At 39.0% G+C, this 14,585-nt stretch overlaps 1 protein-coding gene across 1 annotated transcript in view; it reads right to left on the bottom strand.

Moving 5' to 3' along the window:
- Positions 1–14,585, bottom strand: part of CERS6 (ceramide synthase 6) — a 222,673-nt gene that overhangs the window by 71,006 nt on the left and 137,082 nt on the right. The window contains exons 5-6 of the mRNA XM_077751179.1: positions 4,337–4,387; positions 426–518 (exon numbers count right to left, since the gene is read on the bottom strand). Coding sequence (XP_077607305.1) covers positions 426–518; positions 4,337–4,387 — 144 coding nt within the window. The remainder of the gene's footprint in view (positions 1–425; positions 519–4,336; positions 4,388–14,585) is intronic.

The raw sequence follows: 14,585 nt of genomic DNA, 5'->3' as shown, positions 1-14,585 counted from the left end.
TAGGAATGTTGTATTTTCATGATGTATTCTGATGTTAGATAAGTCTGATTCAGGAAAAATTCATTTGTGTGGCTGGAGCACCGAGAATTTACTCTTTCCCAGGGGTTACAAATACAATTTTTCTTCTTTATTTAATTTGAAGAATCGAGGGCCTTGTGAATCAGATTGACAAAAAAAATTACTGCTGTCAGGATTCACTGATATATTTTTTTACAGAGAAAAGAACACTAGATTTGGAGGAAAGAGGAAAGAGACAATGCACATAAAATACAAAACACCACAAATGGAAATATGAAACTTTCTGGAAGAATGCAGTGCTAATGCTTCCAGATAATAGAAGTGAGTGTCTTTGAGACATCTGCCCATCTGCCAAAGGCCACTGAGGACATAGATCTGCAAGCACTTTACAATATTACCACTCTTACCTTTCTTTTGATGTCAGTGAATTGGGAAAACATTAAAGACCAATAATATGACAGCTCCAGGATATAATAGTAGTGAAGATCGGTTGTAAGTGGCTGGGGATTAAAATAAAAAAAAGAAAGATTAATAGTTAATAGGAAACCAATTTGTGCCCCAAACAACTCAAGTTCAGTACTGAAAAGTGACATGGTCTTATGCTTCCACAAATTATAGCCCCATTCTCTCTGTGGATCAGAGGGCTTTGAAGCATGCCTCTAATACACAGCTTGACGGCCTTAAGTTCTGTTTGATCTCCAACCAAAAAAGCGTCAATGAGTATGAACATTTGGTACCCAGTTCACTATTCACTTTACCAATAGCATTTATGGTTCCTTGCTAGAAGTACCTGTGAGATTCCTTAGGCAACCTGGAAAAAAAGCCTTTTAATACATACACAAAAAGAATAACCCTGGAAAGACCTACGAGATTCCATAGTAAACAGGCAAGGGAGGTAGGTGATAGAAACTAGGGTGCTAGATGGGTCACAAAAGCAGAGTTTCAAGTTCTGTAATAATTAAGAGCTTTTTTGTTTTTAAGGAATGTTCTGTACATTGCAAATATCAAAAAAGATGATTCAAAAATATTTATTAAAAGACAGAAGGACAAGTAAGCTGCCAAAGAAACACCAGGCTAGGCTCTCAGCCAGGAAATCTGAGATCAAGTCTCAGCTCCACAACTCAGTAGGTATAAAGCTTGGACTTTAGTTTACCTATTGTAAAATAGGAGTGATACCTCACTTCAGAGGCCCAGGACCGGGGGAGGCTCAGAGAGGCAGCAGAAGTCAGGAATATCTATTTTGTTTACTGAGCTATAATGAAATGTCTTACTTTACCAGAACAAACAAAAGACCTCTGAAATGCAGTCTATCCATGCTGTCCACATTGTAGCAGTATATATGGCAACTACAATGGAAACTTTAATGCTCCGTGAACCAATAGCAGCATAACAAAGGACTTTCAAGAGAAGGTGGCATTCCCTTAACTACCAATTCTACCAGCTTTAGGCACTGACATCAAAAAACAAAAAACAAAAAACAAAAAACAGTTGTCTCTCCCACTGATCTTTGGCAACAAAACACATCAGGGGACAGGATACTATCCCACCAGCAATCCCAAGCTCTGAGTAACAATCAGCCATCAGTGTGTTTATCAAGCTCAGCATCACACTGGAGAGAATACATTTCCCACTGAATTGTCCTTTTAAAATTCGCAGGCATTAGCAGTAAGGGATGGGTATTCAGGTCAGACATATGGCAGAATGAAGTCTAGAAAATAGGGCACTGGCTTCAGGACCCTGGGAACCAAGGTTAAATTTTACTTTTAATGAGCTTCCCTGTACCACCATCTGGGAAAAGTCATGGTGGGCTAGGAAGGCAAGTGAGAGCACATCTAGAAACCACAGAGTTCCTAAGAGAGCATCATAATACAAAACTACCATATTCACGGAGTGCACTGCAATTGACAAAGCTTACCCACATGTTAATTTCTCTGACTCTCATAAAAATCCTATAAAATTAGCACCAGCATTTTCTAGACAGTATAGCTGATAGGAAATTGCTAGTTTAGTTAGTTCAGGTTGAAAGGCTAATCATAGGTCTTACTGCTAGTGAAGCCCCGTGTCTGCCATTCTAGAGCTTCTCACTCCCAACTTGTGCTCTTTACAGCCAACTACCCAGGCCCAACTAAAGATCACTTTCCATTATTTTAAACTTAAAATATATGCATTACATCATATATGTAATAAGTTACATATATACTCATACACAAGGAGCAGTGTGCAACAGACCACTACTCTTTCATCTAAAAATCTGTTCAATTATTTACTTAACATATATGCTAAAGACATAATAAATATGCTTCAGGAACACAATATATCTTTAAAAAAGTGCTCTTAAGGCTTGAGACTGACTCTGAACTGTAATCTCTGGATTTATGAAGCATAGCTACCCATAATGCGCTTTAATTACATGCATAATAATTACATGCTGTTTAATTTTTCCCCCACACATACAAAAAGAAAAGTAGTTGACTTTTTATTAGAATATGGAGCTTATCAAAGATAACCACTATTCCTTCAAGAGATCATGAACTATTCCTAGATTTTGGGGGCTATATTACCAAATTATTCATTTGTAAGCAATGATGCCTTATCAGCAGACAACCTTGATCTGAATCTCCGTATACACAGTATTTTTCCTTCTATACTAATGATGTTTCTTATTTTTACTTTTTATTTTATTATTTTTTTAAGGGTTTATTTTATTTTAAAATCTCTATCCCCAATGTGGGACTCAAACTTATAACCCTGAGATTAAGAGTCACGTGCTCTACCTACTGAGCTAGGCAGGCACCTCAAAGTTTCTTATTTTTAAACATCTCTATCTGCCAGACCCTCAAATTTTCATGTTAAATCTATAGTTTTGTCTGTGAAACAGCCTGCAGCTACATTTTGGACCACTGCCCCAACAACTAATTATCTCAGAAAAAAGCAATTCCTTAGCTCCAGCCATAAATGTGAAGCTATTTCAGACTACGTTATAAAGAGGAGTGGGTATTACATTTCATGTGACATTTGTCCCAATGTTGCTCATATGACAGAATTTACTTCATAAATACAGCTGCCACATCAACATTCAAATTAAGGTTTCTAGAAGGCTTTGATATGCTTTTTATAAATAGAATTCTAGATATACATGGATTTTTCCACTCAGTATACAATTACAGGACCCAAAGAGAGGTCTAATGACAATATCCCAAGTACTTAAGATAGTAAAACAGCAACTGAGCCTGATAATTACAATTGTGTACAATAAGTTTCGATGTTGCTTCAGTCTCCATCAGAAAGCTCTGGAATGCTCAGCTTTCTCTAACCGTGTCATATTGCTTGCTTACATGCTTTTCTAATATGAATGCACTACATGAAAGAGACGGAAATGCAAGCTGGAATTCCATTTCAGTGTCCTCCTAGCCATGAACTAGAAGTTTCCACCACCTTTCCCTTGCCCCTGCTGCAACACTGAGTGTAACAAAGAAGACTGCAGAGCATGCTTGCTGCCCATTAACTTTATGCACACCAAAAAGACCAAATGCCTCTAAAAAGACAACCCAAAGAACCACAAAGTCAAAAATCCAAGTTGCTTATTAGAATGTATGTCTCTTTATATCAAAATATCTAGTTGTATTGGATTCTCTTATATAACATACTCCAATTAAATTAGAAAAGACCCAGCTATGCTATTCAAATAGTAACTGATGTGAGGACCACAACACATGCTAATCTTATTGAATTCATGGACAGAGGCAAAGGTATGCAGGGAGCAGGGATCTGAAATGCTCCCTTTCAGGGGTATAATTTTAATCTGTTTTGACGATGGCTTTATGTTTAGGGTAATGATACAAGCCCATTTTTCTATGCTCAAGGAAATTGTGTTTGATTTACATGTTTAGAGGCTGCTCTTAATAAGGCTGCAAAGTGGCCTGAACTCTGCTTGTCTGCGGCAGCCCGACACTTTGCCCACTTGCTGTCTAGACAGACCCTTGCTGGTGTCAGGTCTTCAGGCCCACCACAGTAATTAGAAGCAGATCGGCTGTTAGAAGCAAGAATCGTCCAACTATTGAATCGATTGTATCTTACTCTCCAGCAAATGCACCTTCCAGCTTATTCCATTTGCTAAAGCAATTGGGCTTTGACTCTAACTTCACTGAGAACACAAACTGCTTCCCTTAACTAGGCGAAGTCCAGCACAAGCAGCAGAAGCAAGGGCAAGAGGCTAAAAAGTAAGGTGGATGCCCAGTCTGCTGGGGCCTATAACCATGAACCTGACCTAAGGTAGTACTCTCCATGTGTGAAGACCCAGATGGCAATGTCTCCTTACCTGATAGGGATAGTTGTACCAACAGTGCCTTGTATTCCACAACCAGGGGCTCTGAAAAAAAAAAAAAAAAGGACAAACACATTTTACATGTTTTGGAAATGAAGTAAGATAAGAGCTGTTTATGACAGATTCTTGCCCCCAATATTTTGGGATTTGAATAACCTATCTGTATGAGAACTGAAGGACTTAACTAGAATTAGGACTTTTTTTTAAATAAATGAATTAAATTTTTTTCTCTTTTTTAAAATTTTTTTAATGTTTATTTATTTTGAGAGAAAATGAGAGCACGAAAGTGCGCACAGGTGGGGGGCGGGGGGAGGAAGGGCAGAGAGAGGAGAGGGAATTGCAACCATGAGTTCATGGCCTAAGCCAAAATCAAGAGTCAGATGTTAAACCGAATGAGCTACCCAAGTGCCCCTAGAATTAGGATATTAAAGCAGTTAATATTTCATTATACGTTCTCTCTGGGTAATCTTCTAAACTCAACTGGTAGTATTTCAGGTTACTTCTGGGATGAAATCCCCACTGGTGCTCTTCGTATTTTGGTTACGTAGACATCTTCCTACTATACAACCAGCCTCCAGAGCAGAGCCCTTTAGAAGCCTCCCTTGGACCAGATGCAAATCATCAATCTCACTCTTATCAATAAACAATGCTGACAGTTGATGCAAACTGCCCTGAAACTCCTCCAACCCAATGTTACAAAGCAACATGATCAATCAATCATTTCATGCTTTGATGACCCGTGGTTAAGTAACAGGCAGGTATACTTATTTCAGTAGAACAGCCCAGACTAATTCCAGGCCTAAGGGGATTAAGCCTCACAGCATACTCCACCTCCCAATTCATGGTCAAGGTCTTTTAAAGACAAAACAATCATTCTTAATTTGGCACAATCACTTGGTTTACAACACTGTAAAATCAAACAGAACATCTAAGTGTACACACAGATTCCAAACGTTTACAGTAAGCAGGGAGAGACTGGAATAGATTTACACAGGCTGCCGAACAATCCAATGATAACAGCACAATCTTTCTCCTCTTTCTGTATTAACTTTATAATTCTTTTGTATTCTTAACCTATAGCCATCAGCATTTTGCGGCATACATCTACATATACTTAATATGCATCTGTATGTTTCTTAAGAAACACAATCTATCCTTAACCGAATCCATGTTTATGCATCTCAAAATGATAATACTGTCATTGAAAGATTAATGTTAGATATATTTGTACTGACCTAACCTCTTTCCTTACTTGTCCCAGATTCTATAACATTAAAAATGTTAGATATATTTGTACTGACCTAACCTCTTCCTTACTTGTCCCAGTGTAGCTAGTCTACACTAGGATGATGTACTTGTCTTCCTGAAAGCCATAGATTCCCTGTCACCCTACCATTATCCTCATCATGTGCATGGATGATGATGATGATGATGATGATGATGATGGTGATGATGAAGAAGAAGAAGAAGATGACGACGACAGTGATGATAGCAGCTAATATTTGCTCAGTTATCCCTACATCCATACACTTTTTTTTTTAGAGGTTTTCCTCTGTGGTCTGTTATTTATTTAACTAATTAAAAAGTTATTTAGCTCGAGACTGTGCCCATATACTTTTTTAAAAGAGTTTTTATTTTTTTTAATGTTAACTTTGAGAGAAACAGAGAGACAGAGCATGAGTGGGGGAGGGGCAGAAAGAGGGAGAGAGAGAATCCTAAGCAGGCTCCACGCTATCAGCACAGGGCCCAATGCAGGGCTCAATCACATAAACCACGAGGTCATGAACTGAGCTGAAATCAAGAGTCGGACGCTTCACTGATTGAGCCACTCAGGCACCCCCATCCCAATACACTTCTAAAGCCTCTCACATAAGAATTAATTTTGTCCTACAGTAGCTAGTAGTATTTGTTTCATTTTATACGTAGGTACAGTGAGGCCCTGAGTCTGTAAATAACTGCCCAGGTTAAATAGCTAGGCAGTCCCAGAGTAGGAAATCAAACTCAGACTCTCTGGTCTCAGACCCAAATGTGACTATTGTGCACCTTGCCTCTGAGTCTAATAAAACATCCAAACCAGGCCTCTGTTTAGAGAGCCGGATAAAAGCAAAAAGGTATTCTATGCCCTACACCATTCTCCTTTCATTAAAGCACTACTAATTCACCTTCCTTTTACCTGGTTTTGCCATTGGCTACCTGTTCAGTGCTGTATACACCGTGTAACCTCACTGCATGTAACATCCTGGTGCCTGAGTTGTATGCTCATCCATCTCCATTTTCTCTCATCTGTAACCTTGATGTTTATTACTGACCTCCCTCCCAGAGTGCTTGTGAGGATCAAATGAGACAGCATGTATAAGAATATTTTAGAAGCTTCAAAAGTTTAATATGTGGTTGTCATATGCTTACATAAACAATGCATGTCCATTGAGGATGATTCAGAAAATACAGAAAGTAACGAAAAATAATGTGTATTTTTATCACTATTAACATTTCATGTACAGCCCACTTTTGGTCTTTTTTTCTATATAATACAGACATAAATATAGATTTATTTTTAATAAATTAAACAAACTACACGCATAATTTTTAAAAGGGCATAACATATCAAGATCTATTTTAAAGTATAATACGAATGTTGGTTATTATCCTTTTTCTGATAAAGCTGTATATTATCTCAATAATGAGTTGAAAGTCCCTGAGGGAAAGGTATGTTTATCCCCCCAGCACCTGGATCCAAAGCTGATAGTTCAACATTCATTTACTGAATGCTAATGAAAAGGAATACAGAATTAAACATAAGGCCTATGACAAACCTCACAGCATTTTCCTGAATATATCAGCCCCAAGCCCACAGGGCATATACATACGTGCCTCTAAGATGCAGTGGGAATCTCTTCCACTGGGGCCTCTCCTTCCAGTCACAGGCGGGAGAACAAGGGGCCCTGCAAACCCATTCTTTAGAGCTCTCCCTCACCTGTGTGTTTCTTGGCTTCTCTGGTTTTTTCCTAACATGCAGACTTCTCCCTCTGCGCATCGGACATATACCAACTAGACCTGTTCCCATTCTCTGCCAACTTGACTGACCTGCAGAAAGACTGAATGAGTCTGTCTCTCAGCGGGCCTTCACCCACGTGAAACAGGAACGATAGGCCTGGATATCATGAATCCCATGGAGCTACCGGGGCCCTAGCTCAGCCTGCAAACTTATTTTCCAAGCATTTCAACTGTTTTTTTTTTTTAATTTAAAAAANCTGAAAGTCGGACGCTTAACCGACTAAGCCACCCAGATGCCCCATAAAAAAATTTTTTTAAGGTTATTTATTTATTTTTGAGAGACAGAAAGAGCAGGGGTAGAGACAAGGAGACACAGAATTGGAAGTAGGCTCCAGGCTCTGAGCTTTCAGTGCAGAGCCTGATGTGGGGCTTCAACTCACGAACTGTGAGATCATGACCTGAGCTGAAGTTGGATGCTTAACTGATTTAGCCACCCAGGTGCCCCCCCACCCACGAAAAATTTTTTTAATGTTTATTTGTTTTTGAGAGTGAGAGAGACAGAGTGTAAGTGGGGACGGGCAGAGAGACAGCGAGACACAGGATCCAAAGCAGGCTCCAGGCTCTGAGCTGTCAGCACAGAACCCGATGCGAGGCTTGAACCCACAAACTGCAAGATCATGACCTTAGTGAAGCTGGATGCTTAACAGACTGAACCACCCAGGTGCCCCTTTAATTTTTTTAAATGTTTATTAGAGACAGACAGAGACAGAGAGAGAGGGCAAGCTGGGGAGGGGCAGAGAAGGAGAGAGACACAGAATCTTAAGCAGGCTCCAGGCTCTGAGCTGTCAACACAGAGCCCAATGCAGGGCTCAAACCCACGAACTGCGATTTTATGACCTGAGTGAAGCTGGATGCTTAACAGAATGAGCCAACCCAGGCATCCCCCAAGCATTTTAAGAGTAAGTTTTTTCACACTGATGCATGCTCACATATACTTCTCCCTCTGACAACACTAGATACTAGAATCGCCTTCTGTATGCACACCACATTTTTCTAGGATCTCAGGGTTTATGTGTCTCCCAACACTACAGATCAGGTAAAACAAGTACAAATACTGTCTTTCTTAATTACAGATTAGAAAACTTAAGTCCATAAGAAGGTGATATTCCCAATTTTTTATAGTTCAACACTAGTGTATGAATCTGAATTAGTTGCTTATAATTTAATGTATTACGTATAACTCCTTTTATTTGAATTGATACCATTAAGCTATCTTTTCCTTAAAATTTATTTCCTTTTATAAACTTTTCCATTTTCTACATTTCTAAGTGTCTTTTTCAGGATCATTTACACATTTATTTGATATCAAAATCTGTATATTCCATCACATGAATTAAAGGATAACAACATAATTCAAAGCAGAAAAAATTGAAATATTTAGATGTTAAGAACACTGGTGGATTAAAAAAAAAGACACTGAAAACCCTCGGTTTAGAATGGTAGACCTAGCATCTTCCTAAATAGTAAGTTCTGTGCTTAGAATAGTGCATGGCAATTTAAGCACATTCCCCAAAAACAGACAAGCCTTTTTCACATGGCATCACAATATCAAGTCATGTTGTCAAGATTGGAGAGTCTAATACAAAACTAATAGACAACCGACGGAATGGGAAAAGATAGTTGCAAATGACATATCAGATAAAGGGCTAGTATCCAAAATCTATAAGGAACTCACCAAACTCCACACCCGAAAAACAAATAATCCAGTGAAGAAATAGGTATAAGATATGAACAGACACTTCTCCAAAGAAGACATCCAGATGGCCAACAGACACATGAAACGATGCTCAGCGTCCTTCATCATCAGGGAAATACAAATCAAAACCACACTGATACACCACCTCATGCCAGTGAGAGTGGCTAAAATGAACAAATCAGGAGACTATAGATGCTGGCAAGAATGTGGAGAAATGGGCACCCTCCTATGCTGCTAGTGGGAATTCAGCCCCTGGTGCAGCCCCTCTGGAAAACTGTGGAGGTTCCTCAAAAAATTAACAATAGAACTGCCCTATGACCCAGCAATAGCACTGCTAGGAATTTACCCAAGGGATATAGGAGTGCTGATGCATAGGAGCACATGTACCCCAATGTTCATAGCAGCACTCTCCACAATAGCCAAAACATGGAAAGAGCCTAAGTGTCCATCAACAGACGAATGGATCAAGAAGATGTGGTTTATCTATACCATGGAATACTACATGGCAATGAGAAAGAATGAAATCTGGCCATGTGTAGCAACATGGATGGATCTTGAGGGTGTTATGCTGAGCAAAATAAGTCTGGCAGAGAAGGACAAATACCATATGTTTGCACATATAGGAGGATTAGGAGGAACTTAATGGAGGACCATGAAGGAGAAGAAGGGGAAAAATAGTTGGGGAGAGGGAGAGTGGCAAACCATTTTTAACAAGCTTCAGGCAGTGCAGATGCTAATGGGCCTTGGACCACATTTGAAGAATAAGGTGGGAGGGGTGCCAACCATCTTCCTGACATTTACCATGTGCATGGCACCTTGCTAAGCCCTTTGTTCCAGTATTTTACAATTTAATGTTGGATGGATGAATTAATGGATTCTTTCTAGTGTTTATAATAACCCTTTGAGTCAAAAATTGCTAGTGAAACAAAATTTAGCTAGAGACATTACTTCTCAACCAACCTCCCTGTCTGATATAAGCATACATCTAAGCTCTGGTGGTAGGGATATGAGCAGAATTTACATATGCCACTTCACGATGGTATCCCTAAAAGTTCATGGGCACATGTTCCTCTCACCCTTTCTCCATTCCTACTGGAGGGAGATCATGAAAATTGGAGCAGCCACATGGGACTCTGAGATCTGTTTCTGTTGAGTAACCAGCCCCAGTCTGCTTACCTCTGGATTATATGTGCGAGATGGACAAATTTCTATCATTTTTCTCATATCTAAGCTACTGGGTTGTCTTTAAAAAATATATACAAACACATACATACATACACTAGCATAGCCTGTCTTCTTACTAACATATGCATCAAGGCAAGTATTGTTAATTATTTTATAGACAAATAAGCAAGATCAAAGAGGTATCATAATTAATTGAAGACTACTCAGCTGATGGGTAAAAAAATTCAAGAGCCATCTAGATCCTTCCACTTCACCTTCCTTGTGGCTGGTACCTTGGGTACCAAGAATGGGTAAAGAAAGAGAAACACTATGGGCATTTGGAATTGACTACCCAAAATGAGTTATTACATTACAAAATTGAATTTCAGGTTAGAAAGGACCTGCAAATCCTGGTTAATCAACAAAAGAACCCACATGTAAAGATAGGTATTCAGGCCTCTGGCTTTTCAAAAACAGCTCCATGTTTATCAATCACTGAAAAGATCTCTAAGGCATACTTCCTGCTTTTTTTTTTTCCCAACAGAAATTATGTCAATTTTTGTTTGTTTTGGAATCTGTTATGAACTGAATTCCCCTCCCCTCCTCAAATACATATGTTGAAGCCCTAAATATCCAAGGTGACTGTATCTGGAGATAGGGCCTTTAAGAGGTAATTAAGGTTGAATGAGATCATGAGTTTAAGATCATAATCCTATAATGAAAGGCGTGGAGGCCTCATAAGAAGAAGAGGTGAGAACTCGCTCTTTCTCTTTCTCTCTCTCTCTCTTTTCCCACATGCTCAGATGAAAAGCTATGTCAGGATAGCAGTGAGAAGATGGCTATAGGGAAGACAGGCAAGCCAGGAAGAGAGCCAACCAGAAACCTAACCCTGCTAGACCTCAGTCTGGAACTTCCAGCCTTCAGAAGCATGAGAAATACATATCTATTATTGAAGTTACCCAGTCTATGGTATTCTGTTATGACAGACACAGCTAACACAGCATCTTAAGACAATTTTTGTTTTAAATGTTTTATTTATTTCTAGGAGAGAGAGAGAGAGACAGCGTGAGCAGGGGAGGGTCAGAGAGAGAGGAAGTCACAGACTGAAACAGGCTCCAGGCTCTGAGCTGGCTGTCAGCACAGAGCCCGACGCGGGGCTCGAACCCACGAACCGTGAGATCATGACCTAAGCGAAAGTCGGACGCTTAACCGACTAAGCCACCCAGGCGCCCCAAGACAATTTTTAATAAATGTGCTTCATAGCTATTAAACTCCACATCAACTGATTTCAATTTAAGAAGACTTACAAAACATCTGAACAAAACTCAGGCAGACCATAATGTTGTGGATAAGAGATGACGTCTAACACTCTCAGTCTAAACCATAGTGTATAATGGGATTTTTCATTGTATTACACACATCTACTCCCATGCGCATTGCGTGAGACACAACTCCATGGCAAGTGCATCCATCAATAACACGGTGTCCCACGAGAGGCTTCTGTGGCTCTTCTTCCCCTAAGCACATCTAACCCCAGCACCAGGATGGAGGTCAGAAGTGCTGTGGGCAAGCATCCTATAGTCAATATTTGCGTTTTGACGTTATGCATGAAACTTATGTATACTTATGATTTTTTGTTTTAAAGGGAAAAGTAGAGAAGCCTTTTTAAGTGTCAGGAAATGTGTTCTTTTATCAGGTCTCTTCTTTTATCAGCTGTTCTTTAGAGGCTTCATCATGAACAGAATTAACAAAAATAGATAAGATCTGATCATTTTACTTTACCGTCTGGAATAAGATAGGTTTGATCTCATTTTTGTTTTAGTTTTTTAAAGTTCCATTTGACTGGCGCCTGGGTGGCTCAGTCGGTTAAGCATCTGACTTCAGCTCAGGTTGTGATCTCGCAGTTTGTGAGTTCAAGCCTCACATCGGGCTCTGTGCTGGCAGCTCGGAGCCTGGAGCCTGTTTCAGATTCTGTGTCTCCCTCTCTCTCTGCCCCTCCCCAACTCACACTGTGTTTCTCTCTCTCAAAAATAAATAAACATTAAAAACATTTTTAAAGTTCCATTTGACATATTTCTTAAAAATAATAATTAAAAATACCCCACCAATTCTACTTATGCCACCTATTGTGAGGATGGATCAATCATCAAAAATCAAGGAGGCTTTGTTCAAGCTCATAGAACAGACAACCCTAAGAGTGAACCCTAATATAAACTACGGACTTTGGGTGATTATGATGTGTCTAGGTAGGCTGATTAATTATAATACATGGATTGTTCTGGGGGGAGAATCATGGGACAGACTATGCATGTGTAGAGGCCAGGGGTAGTTGGAAATCTCTGGATCTGCTCCTCAGTCTTATTGTGAACAAAAACTGCTCTAAAAATAACTGAAATCTTAAAAAAAATCAAGTCAGGTAGGTTAGCTCAGATCACTCATGCGTATCATGTCACTATAAGCCTAAAGGAACACTAGAGTTTGAAGCAAAAGACCAGAGAAAAGAATACCTCATTAACCAGGCAAGTGTTAAATGGTTAATGTAAATATAAATATACACACACACACAGTCTTTTTTCCCCAGGAACCAGTAGGTACCTGTAGCTGTATAGTAGTTTATTTCAATTCAGAATTATTTTGATTAAACAAATGAATATGAATCACACAAAGTATTAAAGAAATTTTGTCGCTTTATCAAAGATGAGAAAGGTGTGTGTGGGTCTTCACCCAAAGATAGAATCTTAGAGGCAAAATTTCATCTTTTCACTGTTTCTATCCAAACCCCTAGATGGCTTTCACAAAGCCCAGGTGAGACAACTAAGAGTCAAGGAATATAGTCTAGTAGACATGCTGGCCTCTGGATAGTTGAAGTATCAAATATACAAAGCCTGGATTGTGTTTTAAAATACCAGAAACCTAGAGGTGCCTGGATGGCTCAAGTTGGTTAAGTGTCATGATTTCGTGGTTCAAGTGTTTGAGCCCCACTCTGTGCTGACACCTCAGAGCCTGGAGCCTGCTTTGGATTCTGTGTCTCCCTCTCTCTCTGCCCCTTCCCCCACTCATACTCTGTCTCTCACTCTCTCAAAATAAATAAACATTAAAAAAATTAAAAAATAAAAATAATATACCAGAATCCTAGATTCCTGAAGTACATTGAAATTAATTTCACTGAAAATATCCTGAAAACGCTTTCACTGAGTGACACTTAAACCTTATACCTTTGGCTTATACTGAGGACTTATTGTAAGAAATAAACACGAAAAAAGTGCTTACATATCTGTAATAAATTTAGAGGAGAAAGGTTACTACTAGGTCACCCTAAGTTGAATATGTAAATTCCACAACATTGTTCCTTTAAAATTTAGTCCAAGGGGAAAAAAACTCCTTCCTTTCTGTGAATGCTTAGCATGTTTCCTCTTACCAAATGAGAATTACATTATCTTTTTATTATCTTTTTACTTTGATTTGGGGAAGCTGAGATTTAATTCTAAAGCTCAGTCACAGCAACTATGATTGTCCCATAAACATCTTTGCATATTTTTCCTTTTATGTGTAACTTTGATGTTATTATCTATATTAATAATAATTAAAATGTTACAATCCTATTTTGAAAAATTCAATTGTATGATTTAAATGAATTAATATAAAATAAAATCTATTCAAAATGATAAGCTACAGTTTTAATTTAATACACATTGTAAAATAACTCAGTGCAAAGAAATAGGTCATGCTTTGTGAGTGTAAATACTGATAAATAAATTGTGTTTGAAATGAAAAGAATGAAGCCAGAAGTTTCTCAGCCTGGTCAGTGGTGAACAGTCTAGAAAGGGTGCTCTCCAGGATGCAAGATGCACCCTTTCCTCCTTTCCTGGGTCAGTATATATGTGGCTATAAGTTTGCAAAGCAGAGTGGGTGACCCTTTCATAAAGGCCCCTCGCATCTGCATTAGCTTTGAAAGCCCTTATGATGTGCAAATGTAATTTGGACTTGACTTCATGTCATTATATAAAGATAGCAGCTTTTAATATTGATCGGCTTTAAAAAAGATGCTGGTCTTCAAGACCTGGTCAACCATGTGTCTTCAGCACATTCAGCAATCAATTTAGAAGGTAATTTGCAGATCTGCCTGGCATACATAAATAGAAGGATTTCCTTGGAGACGAGACCTGAGGTCACCGCATCTCCATGAGGATTTAATCACAGAAACAAAGAGAAGAGCAAAATGAGTACCACTTCAATGCCTTCTAAATTCTTCCAGCCAGTAGTTCACAACTTTTTCTGCCTCTTGTCAGCTGAGACTCCCCCCCCCCCCCCCACAGTCACCATGGCTAT

This window comes from Crocuta crocuta, unplaced genomic scaffold (genome assembly GCF_008692635.1).
Source record: "Crocuta crocuta isolate KB4526 unplaced genomic scaffold, BGI_CrCroc_1.0 scaffold219, whole genome shotgun sequence".
NCBI classification, from domain to species: domain Eukaryota; kingdom Metazoa; phylum Chordata; class Mammalia; order Carnivora; family Hyaenidae; genus Crocuta; species Crocuta crocuta.
Note: the sequence above shows the minus strand (reverse complement) of the source record. Positions and strands in the feature narration are given on the sequence as shown.